At 41.4% G+C, this 18,093-nt stretch overlaps 1 protein-coding gene across 1 annotated transcript; it reads right to left on the bottom strand.

The window, feature by feature from the left end:
* Window positions 1–724: 724 nt before the first annotated feature.
* On the bottom strand, window positions 725–17,586 carry DLEU7 (deleted in lymphocytic leukemia 7). The gene is made up of 2 exons (XM_036831777.1): window positions 17,090–17,586; window positions 725–2,035 (listed from the first exon to the last, which is right to left on the bottom strand). The coding sequence occupies exons 1-2, from the start codon at window positions 17,546–17,548 to the stop codon at window positions 1,829–1,831; spliced, it is 666 nt and encodes a 221-aa protein (XP_036687672.1). The 5' UTR covers window positions 17,549–17,586; the 3' UTR covers window positions 725–1,828.
* Window positions 17,587–18,093: the final 507 nt, after the last annotated feature.

The raw sequence follows: 18,093 nt of genomic DNA, 5'->3' as shown, positions 1-18,093 counted from the left end.
ATGCAATGTACAAAGATGTCTAGAATAATCCTTGCCTTCAGGCAAGCTGATCTTGATGGCAGGTATACCAATAGCCATGCTATAAGATGGTGTGTGATAAATGCCTGTGCAGTAGCACAAAGTGTGTTTTTATGTGAGTTCAGAGGAGGAAGAGCCCATGTCCTACTAGGATGATCCAGGAGGGCTCATGAAAGAAATGGTGAATAAATCAGGCCTTGAAGGATGAATGGGGTTTCAACTGGTCTGTGGGAAACACACTGCAAAGTGAGGAAAAAGCACAAGTACAGACAGAAAAGCAAAAATCTTCAATATTTCTTGGAATAGGAGTTATAAAAAACCTGTAATATTAATATTTATTGATAGGGATATTGATTACAATGGGAAGGCAGCCTATAATAATGCTATGTCTTTAGAGAAGAGTCTTGGAATAATTTCCGTGGGCAAAGACTGCACCATAAAGTACAGTGGTACCCCCAGAATACAATGTTTCCTAGGAGTGCGAGAACAACGTGCTAAAGATTGTTCCCAAGAAATGAATGCCCTTCCCTTCTGGCCCATCCTTTCCCCTATACACACAGGCACATCCATAAATACACACCTCTCATCTTTCATTTAAAATTCAGTCTCATAAATTTATTTCTCTTCTACGGAAATGGTCAGTTACATCTAAAAAGAAGCAATATATTTATCTTAAGATTGTGGAAGAAAATATGTGAAACCAACTAGGATTAGAATATGTGAGATTAAAAAGGCTTTGATTATTCTCATCACTTAATTGTTTTAACAGTAGGTATACTCTTACCATACAGACCCAGTTTATAATTCCTTCAGAAAACAAGCTACATTATACTCTTTTTATTCTAAATCTGATGCCGTTTCTATTAAAACTTTAAGGGAAAAGCAGCATTTCAATTTACTTTGGTTCTCAACGCGGTCACCATTAAACAACAGGAAATTTAGTTTTTCCTAAGCATGTGTAGATTTTTGTTGCAAAAAAAGTCACTCTCTCTTCTCCTCGCTCTAAATATTTAGGGAAATCTGCCAGTATGTCCACTCCCTCCTTTTTTTTCCAAGAATTTCCTACTTCAATGGGAATATTTAGAAAGAGTATGAGGCGCTAGCTGTTTTCACGTGAGACTTTAATAATACTGTACTTTGTACTTACATATCATATAGCCTTGGTACTTCAGAGCTCATTATCATTAATTTACAAATCAGTAGATGAAAGCACAAGGTTTAAAAGCAGCTCTTTGCTGCCCAACAGCAAGTTATTAATGCCAAGATTGGAACTCATAATTACTGACACATGTGGTGTGGTCCTACAACATCCAAAGATCATTCTCATAACATAAAATGAAGTGCTCAGTAAGTAGAACATATCAATTACCAAATATCCCATTTATTCAAAATAATTTTAAAAACCATGGAGCTCTAATCATCCAATAGCCATATTAAACCTCATAGGCCTACATTAGTATGAATGTAGATTAAGGTGTCATTCAATTAAAATTAATACTTAATATATATTCATTAATGTCTATACATATATAATCCAGTCAGTTCCACAAAGTGGAATATATTTCAATCAAAAAGTCAGCAAATATTTCAACACACTTAAAAATGTGAACTACTGCTTTAAAAATTTTTTACCAACATGCTATAATTCCCAAGGGTTACGGGTGCCACTGGTCAGACTGCTGTATATGCTACCAAGTCTCTCCTTCCTGGGAATAAAAACATCCATTGTCTGCCCATCCGCTTAGGAATTTAAGGTAGCCAGTTCTCTTAGCAGTGCTCGCTGTGGTTTCAATTCCAGTGTCTTGAACACTCATATGTCTGGGAGATTCTGTAAGATCTGTCTCAAGGAAGCACAGGCTACCATGTGGGCATCCGAAGGAAGATTAGCAAGAGACTGAATCAGCTTCTTGACTATCATCTTCAAACACTGGTGGGCAGCATTCAAATCTCTGTCAAACTGCTGTCCTTCAATCTGTAGAGCCAAATGACTGCAGATGTTTCTAAACTCAACACTGTCCTGAAACGAAGACCAAACACAAACAATCAATTAGATAGGTTATGGAAGACAGTTGTTGTGTTTTGTGTACCCAGTTTCCAGTCCAATCTTCTGATGACAGAACCTCGATTTTTCTCTCAGAGAACTACTCTCCTCCATTCTCAGCCTATGTGGTTTGACCAAAGCTGACTCCACTCCACAACTCCAGGGACCAGGTCAATCAGAGCACATCATACCTCAGCCACTTGGACTGGCCAAGGATGGACAGATTACCTAAGGCAGGCCAATAAGTCACAGTCCCAGGATATTTGTTAGACTGGGAAAGAGAAGTTCTGTTTAACTGGAGCTGTTGGAAAACATCTTGCCACCATAAGGAGAGAATTCAAATGAAAGTGAGGCCAACACAGAAAAAAAAGTAGAAACAAGAGATTAAAAGAGACTGATTCCAATTACATTTTCTGAGCATGTCAATCTAGCTGTACTTGAACAATAAATCCCAGGATTTTTTAGCTATCTGAATCAATAAATATTTCTTTTTACTTAAGCCATTTGGAGTTGAGTTTCTCTTATTTGTTCCTAAAAGAGCTTTGACGAATATACAAATAGACTTTGTTCTTATTATTCCATAATCACTGTCTTCAAGATTCCAATACAGGATTTGGTATTTAATGAACATGGTCCCAAGAAATGTCCAGTGCAGATTTAGAAATAGTTCACTGGTAGTTTTAAAGAATGAGCTAATTAAATAGATTTTTTTAATCCTCAAATATTCACATTCTAAAATCCATTATACGTAAATGGTACTCTGAAATTATTCCACATCAGAGATAATGTTGACTATATGTTTTATTTTAAATACAGTTGATTCAGACAACACAAGTTTGAACTGCACAGGCCCACTTCTATGCAGATTTTTTCCAATAAATATGTACTACAGTACTACACTATCCACAGTTGGCTGAATCCGTGGATTTGGAAGGATGGAGATGGAGGACCAACTGTAAAATTATATGCAGATTTTTGACTGCTTGGGGGGTTGGCACCCCTAACCCCCCATCCTTCAAGATTCAAATGTACATGAAAATGACTCCCCCCAGACTTCTGGTTCTGGCACATGGCACATGTAGTTTCCCCATAATGCCTTGCTACTATATTCTAAATAATACAGAACAAACATCCTTTCTGAGCTTGCAAGAAAGTAATGGAAATCCCCAAGGACCGGGTATAAAAGAAAAGTAGATTACTTTAGCTGCCTGCCAATACCTATCAAGAAAAGAAAGTTGGTCTCTCTTGAGCTGGGTTTGGTATGGAAGGTAAAGTTGTCCCTATGAATTTGTAACTGTGGACCTATACTACACAGTAGTTCAAGTTTGTAGTTGTCCTCTATATCATATACATGTTCTTGGAACACTCATGCCAAGAAATTAATTGAAAAATTGGAACTGGTCTGAGATATCCATGGACACATGGCAAAAGCAAACAAAAGCCTATTCCACAGAAACATGTTCACAACCCATGGCCCTCAGTAGCAGTCCCATAAAGCTCTGTCGAAGACAAACTCAGAATATGAAATTTCAAGGACAATCCACCATGATATAGTAGATGCAATGTAGGGCAGGATTAAACTCCAAGAATTTCATATTTAAACTATAAAATATATTTATAATGATTAAAGATATAAAAGAAGAAATCAGAAAAAAAATGTCCGAAGAAAAAACAGGCTTGAAAAAGAAGCCAGTACCACTTGTAGAAATGACAACTATCAGGACACATTAAAAACTCAATGTTAAACACCTGAATAAATACATATGAAGTGAAGATTAGTAAACTGGATGGTAAATTTGAGAAAATTACCCAGAATGCAAAATAAAGTCATGGGAAATATGAATGAGAAGTTAAGTGACATGGATTGACAGAATGACAAGGTACAACAGATACATTTCCTGGAGAGACAAGAAAAAGAATGGGGGAGAAGCAGTAGTCAAAGAGAATACTGGATAAAAATTATCCCAAATTGATTCAAATGATCCCAAATTGATCCTTAGATTCACGAAACAAAACAAGCTTTGAGCAGAAAAAGTTAAACGAAATCCAAATCTAAACTCATTAAGGTAAAACTGCTCTTAAAAGCAACCAGAAAAGAAAAAGACAGAGTTCGGTCTGGATGACCAGACAGCCAACTACTAAGCAATAACAATTGAAGATAGAATAGAATAGAACAATATCCTCAAATAACTGTCAACCAAGATTTTTTTTTTTTAGTCCCACTAAACTACCATTTAAACATCAGGGACAAGTAAATATACTTTTATTTAAAAGCACAAAAGGAATTACCACAAATAGACCCTCACTATCAGATCTTCTTAAAGATATAATTCATAAAGAGGAGATTCAACTCAGAAAGAGAGGATGTAAGAAGCAACAGTGAACAAAGAAACTTAAAAACACAGTGTAAATCTGAAGATTTGATTAATCAAAACAAAAATTATAACAACTAACTTGGAGTTTAAAAAAGCAAGATGGTTCTAAAATGCCGAGTAGCAGTAACATGTAGGATGCAATGGCATTCTAAGGCATTGTATTATTGAAGACAAAAGTGGCAAAACTGATAAATTTCAGGCTTGTTAAGTATACATGTGAGAAATGTAAGGATCATCGTTAAAAGTAGAGGAATACGAGGCCCGGGAGGCGGCACCGAGCAGGACGGAGCGCAAGTGCTCGGCTGCACCTTCCGGGACCTAGCAAAGCTCTGCAGGCTTCGATGCCCCTTTCCTGCGACCCTCCGGAGACCGCGCTCGTTGCAGCGGACCGCGAGAATATCCGAAGGTGACAGCGTGGGAGATTCTATCCATGGGAAACCTTCCTTGGTGTACAGACTTGAAAAAAAAAAAAAAAAGGTATAGAAATAATAAAATTTCAAAATCAGCAGAGGGAAAAGGTATATCAAAACCTTTTTGATTCTACTGATAGAAGGTAAAAATGGAGAAATAAAGATACAAACATAAAGCAGATGAATAGAAAGCACCAAATAAATCACCTTTTGAAATGCAGTGGTTGCCAGGTTGGATTTTCAAAATCTATCTATATGCTACTTATGAGCAACACGTTTAAAACTAAAAACACCTAAAGATGGAAAGTAAATGTAAATATACTAAATATACATCAAGCAAAGAGAAGTCAAAATAAATCCAGAAAAATCATTATTAGGGATAAAATAAACTGCAATTAATAACAGGAACTATTATTCCCCAAGAAGATATGACAGTTTTGTATTTGTGTGTGTCTAATATGATAATCTCAATTTACATTCAATCCCCAGACATAAAGACTGATTTTAACCCATCTTTCTCAGAAACTGATCAAACAACAGGACATTCAGCCTAGAGAGAAAGGATTGAAAATCTTTTCTAATCATAAGCTTGGTCTAATGGAGATAAGCAAATATACATTATTCTCAAGCATCTATGTATTACTTATGAAAGATGACTTTATGATAATGCCACAAATCTCAACTAATATCAAAGTTTATATCACTCAAATCACAAAGCAAATAAATGAGAAATCAGTAATGTATATAACCTTCCAAAAACATGTATGACTTAATCCACTTCTAAATAATTCATAGGTCAGTGGAAAAAATAATTGAAATTTTAAAATGCTCTATACTGAACAATTATGGAACTACTATATCACAATTTGTGGGATGTAGCTCCAGTGAGAAAAGCATAGACTTAAATTCTTATATAAGTAAAGAAAAACCACTTAAACACTGAAAATCCCTGAGCTAAGAATTCAACTCAAAAACTTAAGAAAAATAGATAATCCAAAAAAAAAAAGAAGAACTAAAAGTTGAACCAAAGTTTGATGAGGAACTAGTTTTCTTCCTACTTCTGTGTAGAAAGAGAAGCTATTCTTTTCCCTAATAAAAAACTCTCTCACTTGGGTAAGAAGAAGGACCTGGGTTTCTGGCAAAATGTTTATTAGAAAACATCCTCCAAGAAACAAAACAAATATCCATTCATTCAATTCAGCAAACAACAGCAGCAGGACTCCGTGTGGGCTAACACAGTACAGTCCCCTTATTCGAGTATTCACAGGCTACCACCCTTCCTGTTTTTTTTCTCTTTAAAGCATTCTTGCTTCCCTGCCTTTGAGTATTGCTCATGTCTGTTCAGACGGTATCAAGGGGCTACTTAGATAATCTGTCCCACAGTTTATGGGGTCACCTATATTACTGCAGCACGTTGCTTGGGAATGAGAAAGTAGGGGGAAAAAATGACTCTGGACTACTTTCCCAAGATCCACATCAAGGGAAATTGTCCACTTGCTTTATAGAAGTAATCCAACTCTAAGTACAAAGTGGAAGGATCAAAGACAACATGCAAAAGGAAATTTGAAATAGAAGGAACCACTGAAATGTGTGCTGACGTGTGCCTATTAGCCAGTCTGCAAAGGCATTCATCACCCAAAGAAGATTAAAATGCCTTTAAAAATATATTTGTGGGCCTAAAATCTGAAGTCAATTTCACATTTACTGTAAAGAAGCAAAGAAGGGATCTTTGGGGGAAATTATACATACAATAAAATTCCACTGCTGGGCTGTACTGGTCCCTGAGGCCCTGGGTAAACTTCAGATCTCTGGCGAGCTTTGCAAAGCCTCTTTATTTTACTATTTTAGTACAGTATTTCCATTTAATCCTTTCTCAAATATATTAACAGTCAAAGAAAACAAATTAATAGGAATAGGCTTTCCATGGGACTCTTAAGCCAAGGAAGGGAAAAATAAAACAGGTGGTCACTTCTCTTCCTTTCTGGAAGGTCTGAAAGCCAACTATGGATCCAGTAATCATGGCTTCCAACCCAGCTTCTACTGCAGAAGGTAGGAGCCACCAGTGACAGCCTTAAGGCAACAGCCTATTAAATGGCTCATGGACTTTCGGTGGAAACTCACATGATCAATATTGGTGATGATTTCACTTATGGTGCTTTCCACTCAATGACAGAGTATATCCTCCCAGCAGCTTTTATTTAGCAAGTCCCAGATGCTTCCAAAAATGATGTAATATCTTACACTGTGCTTTGAGCGCTTTGCCAGAATTAGAACATGATGGTGCCTGGGCAATCTTAAAGCAGGTCTTGGAACTTCTAAAGCCTTGTGTAATCTCAGATTTTTGGACATGAAATGTATTGATTGCTACAGGGGTCCAAATCGATGGCCAGCATTTACATTTTAAAGTGAGTAGAGGGACTTCCCTGGCGCTCCAGTGGTTAAGGCTTCGCCTTCCAATGCAGGGGGTACGGGTTCGATCCCTGGTCGGGGAGCTAAGATCCCACATGCCTCATGGCCAAAAAACCAAAACATAAAAAAAAAGAAGCAATATTGTAACAAATTCAATACAGACTTTAAAAAATAAATAAATAAATAAATAAATAAAGTGTGTTGAGATAACGTCTCGTGACTCAACTAATCTACTGGGGTAATGGCCTCGGCCTATTTGCCTCAGTTAATAAATCAGTTAAATTTATTTCAAACATGTACCTAGTCTCCGCTACATGACTTATTACTACACTAGATAAAAGACAATAAGACATGGTACCTGATCTCTAAAGAGCTTATAACTTAGTAGGAGAAATGAGATACATACAGCATATCTCCAAATGTCCAGTGAAATGTGATGAGGGCTATGGAAAAAACACAAAAGCCCAATCCTATAGAAGAACAGACATTTATAGACTCACAATCTAAGCATTGCACAGAGTTCATACAGAGCTCATTCTGTGGGTGAATCCTTTCAGTAGCATACCTGATGTGCACTTGTCCAGAATTTGCTTGGCTACACTGGAGAAACTCATGTGCTTAGGAGGCAACCCATTAGAAGAGATGACTCTAGCTTTTAGAACATTTCTTCCTAATTTTTAGCTGAAATCTGCCCTGTGGTAGGCAGAATTGTGGCCTCTTCCCAGACCTGTGAGTATGTTACGTTACATGGCAAAAGGGACTTTCTAGATGTCAGTTAGGAAGGGCAGCACTCCAGGCAGCTTCAAAGGCCCCTGGGAATGCAAGCTCAATCCTTCACAAGTACCGGAATAGCCATCAGAGCCCTGGTTCTATCCTTTAGGTTTGCCATCCGTGCACAAGTCATTTTATCTATGGAATATTCAGTTTTCTCATCTGTAAAATGGGAACAATAATAGCTACCATGAGAAGTCAAATTAGCTCATGAGTATGAAAGCTCTTTGTATTTATAAAGCATGCCATCAATCTAAAGTTGTGAATAAAGTACTCCACTAAATGGGAGGTCAGTAAGAAGAGGAGGAGAGGAAGGAAGTGTAGAAGAGAAAAGAAAAATATTCTCTACAGAAACTTGGAATCTAACTGGTGAGATAAAACCTATTAAAACCCTTCAGTGGAGATGTGACACAAAATAAGATTAAGGCTCAAAAAGAGTAGCCAAGTTCACCTCAGATCCAACAGAATGTCTACCATCAAAAAAACTGAAAATAACAAGTGTGGGTGAGGATGTGGAGAAATTGGAACCCTTGTGCACTGCTGCTGGCAACATAAAAATGCTGCAGACACTCTGGAAAACAGTATGGAGTTTCCTCAAAAAAATTAAAACTAGAATTGCCGTAGGATCCAACAATTCCACTTCTGGGTACATATCCAAAAAAATTGAAAGCAGGATCTCAAAATGATATTTGCATACCCATGTTCATAGCAGCATTATTCACAACAGCCGAGAGGTGGAAGCAGCTCAAGTATCCATGGACACATGAATAGATAAACAAAATGTGGTCTATATATGCAATGGAATACTATTGAGCCTTAAAAAGAAAGAAAATTCTAACACATGCTACAACATGGATGAACCTTGAGGACATCATGCTAAATGAAATAGGCCTGTCACAAAAGGACAAATACTGTATGATTCCTCTTATATGTGGTACCTAGAGCAGTCAGACTCATAGAAATAAAAAGTAGAATGGTGGTTTCCAGGAGCTGGAGGGAGGGGGGGAAATGGGGACTTTTTGTTTAATGGGTATAGGGTTTCCAGATTTGCAAGATGAAAGTTATGGAGATTGTTTGCCCAAAAATGTGAAGTACTTAACACTACCCTTAAAATGGTAAATTTTGTTTTGTATTTTTTTAATACAATTTTAAAAAAAAAGTGGTTGAGACCATCAGATTAGTGCCAGCCTTTGTAGAAGGGAATGGAAATTTGGATGAGGCATCAGCAAAGTGGTAGGTGAGAAGGACTGTTATAGACACTATAAGAGAGGTGGTGTTGGAGAAAGCAGTATTTAACTCATAGGGAAAAGAGATGGCCCCACAATAAGAATGAATGATACCAGCAAAGGCTTGGAGCCAAGCAGGGGCTAGGACTGGGAGGAATCCAGTCTGAGAAAAACAGAGCTTCGTGTTGCCTATCAGGATAAGCTAGTGCAGAAAGCCTTGAATGTCACAGTCAAGTCCCTGGGACTTCTGAGCATGGGAGGAACATGGCAAACCAGTGTTTGAAGAACACTGGTCAGGCCTATGAGCCTGAGCACCTACTAGGCGCCAGGCTCCAAGCAAGGCTCCTAATATACCTTATTTCACTCAGTCCTCACAACCGTCCGTGAATGAGAGATGAAAAGAAATGCTGCTTGGAGAGATTAAATGACACCCCTAAATCGCCCAGCAAGTAAGTGGCAGAGCTGGAATTAACCTCTCTCTCTCAAAACTCAAGTATTCATCAAAGACACCCCAAATCAGAAACTGGGCCAGATGCCAGGATGACAGAGAGAGAGCAGCGCTCGCCGTCCAGTGCTGGGGACAGACTAGTGAATGGGAAGTACAGAGCTGCAGATGCCACCATGGGGTGAACAGGGACACCATGGAAGCAAGCTGGGAGGCACCCAACTAGCTTTGAGGGAGAAACAAAAATGTCTGTATGTGAATTGTTTCATGTGTGTTTTCTGGCTATATTCATGCTATTTTTCTTAAGGTTAACTAAGTGTTACAAAGCTCAAATTGGCAATGGTCATATCCAAATTGAAGACTGTCCCATTGGTCCAGCCCTCTTCCCTGCAACATAGTTGAGAGGGTGTGGTTATCTGGAAGGGATTCAAGGCATGGAACCTTCCACGCCCCATGTAAAGCCAACTCCTAGCTAATTAGAGACCTCCTAGTTGGAGCTCTCCCTTCCTCCGGCCTGTTCTCTCCTACCCAGTGTAAGAGAGGTCTCAGAAAATCCACCCCACCTGTACTTTTCTGCATGGTGCATTGTGTTTATTAGGAATATGCACTTCTGGAATCTTTGAACAACTGAAAATTCACCTGCGAAGTCCAAAAAGGAAAGAAAAGTTAAGCCCATTTTTAGCTTCTTATTGAAAATAAACACTCCCATCAAAACCAAAGGCTTAAAAGCAAAAACAATCTAGCATTAGGAGTCAGTTTCAAAGCTTGTTTTCTGAAACCAACACCAATAGATAATAAAGTCAAAAATATAATATGACTTTATAGGCTCTATAATGCACGTAATTTTAAACAATACACAAAGAAGTTTTTTGGGTTTTTTTCTATCACATCATCTTCACAATCACTTCTAGATCTACACAAACTATAAATCAATTCATATTCCCTTTACCCCTGGCTTTAAAATAAATTGGTTCTTTACAAAACAGTCATGTCTTGAGCTATATTCTCTTATAATGGCCTCCACAAACTTGTTTCTTCTCACATTTTTCCCTCTCACTCTCCCTGAATGCCTAACGTACTCTACAGAGAGTATTAATGGAAGAAAGAGCTTTCCTCCAGCTTTCTGTGATGAGGTCTGACCTTAATGAACTTCGGCCTGGACAGCAGACCACTCTCCACTAAAGTTTCCCAGGGCTGGGAACTATGAGGGAACACAAATTTCTTCCCTACACCCAACACAACCCTCCATGCTAGATATGCACATAAAATGGGAGTGTCGTTTCTCTATTTTAGAGTGGCGTTATGAAAACCATACTATCAGGAACAGTATACTACAAATTGCCCCAACTGCATTTTGTTCATTGACATCTGGCTTTGAACAACAAATTCACAGGGCCCAGATCAATCACCAATTGCCTAAACTCTAGGTCAATCTCAAATAGATATGCAACTTCGTATTAATAAAACACCCAGTGAAGAACCGCAGTATCTGCCAGTCACCATAAAAAGTCTGTCGTCCACAGGAAATTAAACATTTTTACTTGTGGTGTACCCAGTGTAAACGCTCACAAGTAACTAAGGTTCCTTATGCATTTGCTTTGGGTACAGTACCATTTTCATCAGAAAAGTCTAATGAAAAGCACTTTGTGATGGATACAAGCACTTGATTCAGGTATGCTCAAAAGGCAAACCCCAAAATTGTAAAATAAAGCAAGGCAGCATTTCCACAAGACATTAAACATAAGTAGGTTTGTTTTAGGGCCTTCCTGAAATATCTTTCCCTAAATGTTCATTTCAGAAAGCTTTTATGTCCTGATTTTCATATCATTCGCTTTATAAGGAATGACAAAGCTATAACTAAGCTACTTCTAGAGCTGTCACTTGGCCTTTTCCTAACATAAAAGCACAATTTTGTCCCAGACAAAGAGCAATCCCCTGGCTAAGGCTACTAATAATATAACCATGAGAATTTATTTCTTCAATAGAATATTAGCAATTTTTAAAGACACAATCCCAAATTTGCAGAAACTGGCTTCACTAACCAATGTTAATGGGGAAAAAAAGCACTCATCATCAATGTCTGCCTCTGAGTAACTCAATATCCACACTTGCAATTTGCAAAAAGCCTTAGCAATGACTGTGAAGCCAAAGCCAACAGTTTTACAACCGCTGTTCTTGCTCTGTGGAATGAGAAAACCAGCATGGACCACTGAACGTGAGAGAATTATTGGTACCAGAATTAGTTAATTGCAATGGGTGAGCTCACAGGCAAGTTTTATCTGCAATGGCAGGAAAGTTCTTCTGCCTCTAAAAGCTGGCATCAGCCATTGTTTCCATGAAACTTGCTTCAGAACAGAACTCTTGGAAACCGTAAATGTTTTTAACTATCAGAGGAAGACAGACAAAACTCAACCAGAGTGACTTCATGATTGGCTTAGTTAATGATCTCTTTGGGTTGGTCATTTTTAGAAGTTTTTAAAATCCTAGACTCTCTTCCTTCTGGTGCTCCACACATTTCTATGCTCCGTTTGGGTGGCAAGTATTATATAGCATCTTTGCTAGTATTACTAGTTTGATAAAGATTTCCTACGTTTACCTGGGGCTTTTTGTCACTATGTAAGGTGACCATCATTAGAGGAGACACAAATCACCCAGTGTTAGGGACTGAATTGCGTTCCACCAAAATTCATGTGTTGAAAACCTGACTTGCAGTGTGACTGTATTTGGAGATAGGATCTTTAAGGAGGTAATTAAAGTTAAGTTACGTCATAAGGGTGGGGCCCTAATCCAATAGGATTGGTGTCCTGCAAGAAGAGGAAGAGACATCCAAGATCTCTCTTTCTCTCTGGCACAGAGGAAAGGCCATGTGAGGACACAGTGAGAAGGTGACAGTCCACAAGCCAGGAAGAGAGCCCTTCCCAGAAACCAAATTTGCTCTTGAACTTCCCAGCCTCCACAACAGTGAGAAAATAAATGTCTGTGGTTTAAGCCACCCAAGTCTGTGGCATTTTGTTATGGCAGCCCAAGCTGACTATGATACTCAGTGTGCAGAATGACTATTGCAGCCGAAGTGGTGTGCAGTGCATGGCATGTATGACCGTGCCCTGACAACTGTGCACTCTCATGTACTTTACTTCAGTGTAATGTTCATAACACCCCTATGAGCTAGCACTGTGATTGGTAGAAAGAGTCAGACAAAACCATGTTTGGATCATGGGCCACTACTTCTCAGCTGCAAGCTCTTCAGCAGTTCTAAATTCCTCTGAGCCTCAGTTTCTTCCCGTAATAAATTTTTATCAAGCTGGTTAACTCCATCCTTTCCACCAAATTTAACAAGACTCAGTTTTGTTAAGCATTTTTAACCACCATGAAAAGACTCATTTCAGGTTTGCTTGTTTTTTTCTGCATGAGTTCAATAATCTCTAAATGCTCAAAAGGAATATCAAGTGTTGGCTTCTTTAAGAAAATAGTAAACTACTGTAAAGATATGCATTATTATTGTGGTGAGGGTTTCTCTGCCTTCAGGCCTGAAAATTTCACTCCCTTAATTCTGGTGGTTTGATCAGCGAGTCACTCAATGGTCACATCTCTAAGTCAGTCATCAGCCATGGGCTAAAGCTGACCTCTGGAAAGTGGAGGCTTCCTGGAAGTCTCTTTGGGTCATCCTAACTCTGTTTTTGTCAACAGTCTCGAAAGTAAATACAGAGTTCAGGAGTCAGATCCATCAATATCAAGAATGAAATATAATAATAGTCAATAAGACTATTGAAGAAGATTGAGGCATCAATCAATAATAATAATAATGATAATAATAAAGTTCAAAGGTATTGCAATTTACCATGAGCAGCCAGTAGCTAAGACTTCATATGCATTATCTCAATAACGTTAAATACCACTGTTCCCACTTTACAGGTGAGGAGACTGAAGCACAGGAAGGCTAAATAACTTGCCCAAGAGTCTGCAGCAGGAAGTGGCAGAGTAGGTTTGAAATGCTTCATGGGACCGGATCGCTGTCCTGTGCTGTGCTGTTCAAGTGAGTCTTCCTCCTCTCTGTGGCAAGGAATGCCATGGAAGAGATCTGATGTTAGGGAAATTTCCACACACTTCCAAGTGACATGCAAGCATTATTTCCTTTAGCACAAAACCTCCTGAAACCATTCTCATGTATAAAATCAATCTGCATGTTCTTAATTTAAAAATATGGAGAACACTCATCCAAATCATTTGAATTAACACCAGTAATGATGATGCCAAGTCTGTATAACCAGCCTCCCTGGAGAGACAGACTGCTGTGTCCTTGAGTCTAAATGCTTTGTAAGCATTACCTTACAGACCCAATGGAGATAGTGCCTTTTCTCCAAACAGCAAACCAAGCAGAATTTCAAGATGCTGGCAAGGAGGCAAATCATCCAGAGAAACCTCTCCCTGCTTCTCTCCATTCTGAAAGCACTGGCTGTTCTCAGGAGCCCTGAAACTCATTACTCCCCTGTAGGTGAATAGCAGACTCCAGTAGCAAGAATGTTGAGATCCCTGTTCTTTTTTTGTTGTCGTTGTTGTTGTCTATATTCTTTTCTTTTGGTGGGGGGGAGTATAATTGCTTTACAATGTTGTGTTAGTTTCTGCTGTACAATGAAGTGAATCAGCTATATGTATACATATATCCCCTCCCTCTTGGACCTCCCTCACCCCCCATCCCACCCACCTAGGTCATCACAGAGCACCGAGCTGAGCTCCCCGTGGAGATCCCTGTTCTTAATGGGGACTCTGGGTGCCTCTAGAAACACTGGCAGCAATACATCCAGACATCTGCACGTTTGCTCGTGATGGAGAAGAAGGGGACCAAGACTCAAGGGGCTGGGTAGGTGAAGGAAGATTTGAGCATATTTATAGATTAAGAGGAATTGGCAGAGTGGAAGCACTAGAAAATACAAAGAGAGAGGAAGGAATTGAGAGAAAAAGTCCAGGGGCAGATGAAAGATTTGCTGCAGCACTTAAGAGAAAGAATTTATTTGGGAGGCAGAGGGGGTGGGAACCAAACAGTATTTCTTTATTAGAGACAAGAAAGAAGATGATTGGAAATGAGATTTTTTTAGGTAGGATGGAAGATATTTGTGTCAGATGGCCTCAATTTTCTCAGTAAAGGAGTGAGAGGGTTGAGGTTTGGATGAAGAAAGTTTGAGGAGAGTAGAAAATGTTTAGGACAAAAAGTCAAGTAGAGGGCTTCCCTGGTGGCGCAGTGGTTGAGAATCTGCCTGCCAATGCAGGGGACACGGGTTCGAGCCCTGGTCTGGGAAGATCCCACATGCCGCGGAGCGACTAAGCCCGTGAGCCACAATTGCTGAGCCTGCGCGTCTGGAGCCTGTGCTCCGCAACGGGAGAGGCCACGATAGTGAGAGGCCTGCGCACCGCGATGAAGAGTGGCCCCCACTTGCCGCAACTAGAGAAAGCCCTCGCACAGAAACGAAGACCCAACACAGCCATAAATAAATAAATAAATAAATAAAATTTAAAAAAAAAAAAAAAAAAAAAGTCAAGTAGAGAGGGTTAAAAGGATTACCAAGTAGAAGTGGCAGCTGCATTAACCTCAAGTGGCATGATTTATAGTCCAGAGCAGAGGGCGTCATTGCTCCTCAACTGGGTCAGGCCCTCTGACAACGGTCTTCTGACCTGACCTTGCCTCTGTGATTTATCAGGGTCCTTCCTTCAGTCATATCAATGGCTGCCTTTTGCCTGCAAGACAGTCCAGGTCCTCAGCATGACCCACAGGCCTTTTCCCACCTGACCCCACCTAACTCTCCAGCATCCTTTTTTTGCCTTCTGCCATATTGAACTAATTTTAGTTCCCCCAAAGCCCTAGGCCCTTTCACTGCTTCTTGGCCTTGGATCCCACAGCTCCTCTGAAATGCTTTTTCCCTTTAATGCCTGGAGAGTAAACATTCTTTTTTTTTTTTAAAGGTTACCTCCTCCAAGATGCCTTCCAGGATCACCCAAGGTAAAACTGATCACTCAGTCTCTCCTTTTGCCAACCTACCTGTGCCCTGTATATGTTCCTAGCATCACAGCGCACTTCATGTGTATCACAGCTTAATTGGCAGGATTTTTTAAATTTCTTGGTGATACAAAATAAGGTACCTCTTACAGTCAAGAGCACTGGTGAAATGCAGCTTCGTTTTTTAAACTTTTCAGAATGAAGCAGTGCTTCACATCTGGAGGCGATCTTATTTCCCCTCCCACCACACACATTTAGCAGTATTTGGTTCTGTCAGTTGGTGGGGAGGGTATGCTGCTGGCATCTACTGGGTAGAGGCCAGGGATACTCCTAAACATCCTACAGTACATAGGACAACCCCACAGCAATCATCCAGACAAAAATGTCAATATTGTGGAGGTTGAGAAACCCTAGTTTAGAGTAACAATATTTATTCAGGTGTATGCTATGCTTTATTTTTTTTTATTTTAAATCAATCTTTTACAGTATATAGTGCAACCTAATATATATCAATGTTTTCCAAACTTTGGCTTGTAGAGCAAGAATAGCAAGTCTTGAGAAATGCTCTTTTTTCATTACCCCTCCCCCATTTCCTTCCACTAGACTCCCCAGGGAATGAATGAAGCAATGTTCCAGATCAAAATTGGAAGACCAGAAGGTCTCAGAGAGATCTGTGACCTTAAGCCAATTAGGTTAATGGCAAGGCCAAGACTGGATTCCAGAACCCCAGATTTCCACAAACCCACTCAGCCTGGGAGGCAGCTGCTCTGTTCCCTGGCTAAATCGGCTAACACAGTTTGGTACCTTAAGAGGAAACTGTGCCCTACAAATATGAGCTGCGTGACTTAGCAGGAGTTTAGCATGAGTATTCCTGCCTCAACACCCGGGACCCAGCCCGCTCTCACGCTACTTTATGAGAATTTAGGTTGACTCTGTGAGGCCCCCGAGCTCTGTGCGGAATTGGATTTATGCAAAAGTAACTGCGATTCATAAGTGTGAAGGAACTTCAAATAACTGTAGGTGATTTCGTCATACAAAAGGCAGAGGGAACTTAATACGTATATTTAAGGCTCTGGAGAAACGGTTTTTAATTTGAAAGGGGAGTAGGTGGAGCTGTCCTCCATCCCTAGAAGCTGCACATGTGGAAAGGGCCAGAGGAAGGTTTTGGCAAAGCCTTTCTGCATCTCCGTTCTGCAGTCAGGTGTGCCCCCAGTGGGCCCTGAGTTCCCTGTCCCAAGTACCTAATCCCCGGAATGTCACCTCCCTCCTTCCCACTCCGAGGTGCTGAATCTCTGGGGGAAGCTCGACTTTGGATCCTGCGACTCAGCCTCGTCTCCATCCCGGTGCGCTGCCCCGCCCCAGGGGGAACCTGCGCAGGGGGATGGATGCTGGAGGCCAGACTCACCTTCAGGTGGATGGGGATGGACCGCTCCTGCTGGAGGGGGCCCAGCAGCGTCTGCTCCACGCTGACCAGCTCCGAGGTCGAGTCCACCACGCGGGCCAGCGCGCTGCGCATCGCCATCTGGGCCAGGGTGCAGGGCCCGCGACCCCGGGGTAAGGGCAGCAGTTCCGCGCCCCCCTCGGCGCCTCGCACCACTTCCACCTCGGGGGAGCTCGCCCGCGCCCCGGACCCCACATTCCTGGCCCCCTTGCCCCCGCCTTCCTCCCCGCGCCCCTGCCTGGCACGGGCCAGCCGTGGGTCTGAGCGACGCTCTGGGGCGGCGGACACGTGGTCCACGTCGCGTGGGCTCCCGGGGGCGCCCGGACCATCCCCCCAGCCCCACTCCTGCTGCAGAAGCTGCAGGGTGTGCAGAGCCACCATTTGGTGGCTGATGGAGGCCACTAAGGGCGCGGGGCTAGCCATCGCCTCCGCCTCCGCCCGCGGCTCGGCGCGCTCCGCGGGCAGGTGCAGCAGCGAGCGAAGGAGGCGGGGCGTTTGGGGTCGCCGGGGTCACTCTTCCTAAGCCGCCGCTCCTCCGCCTCCTCGCCTCTCTGCGCGTGGGGCCGGTCCCGCCCCCGCCCGCTGTCGGTGACCTACGCTGGCCGCTGCGTTCGCTTCAAGTCCGAATAGGCTTGCTCGGAATCAAGGCTGCCTGAAGTGCTGCTTCCCGTACACCTGAAAATCAGCCAAATGCTGAGCGCTGGTTCCTCCTCCTCTCCAGGGCTTACGCTGGCATTGCCGCTCTGTGTGGATGCGTCTATCCGCAGGGATACCCCGCCCCCATCTCCTCTGAAGGATGCCTACCGCTGACCGTTCACGCCTTGAGGACTGGGAATGGGGGTGCACGGGTCAAAGACCCACCAGGAATCGGAAAGTGTGAAGTGCCAGAGAAAAGCTCACAAAACGAAAACTGTGCTTGATTCTCCTCCCTCCCTTTCCCAACCGTAGGGGAATTTTCAGGAACTTCG

This window comes from Balaenoptera musculus, chromosome 18, assembly GCF_009873245.2.
Source record: "Balaenoptera musculus isolate JJ_BM4_2016_0621 chromosome 18, mBalMus1.pri.v3, whole genome shotgun sequence".
In the NCBI taxonomy this organism is placed as follows: Eukaryota; Metazoa; Chordata; class Mammalia; order Artiodactyla; family Balaenopteridae; genus Balaenoptera; species Balaenoptera musculus.
Note: the sequence above shows the minus strand (reverse complement) of the source record. Positions and strands in the feature narration are given on the sequence as shown.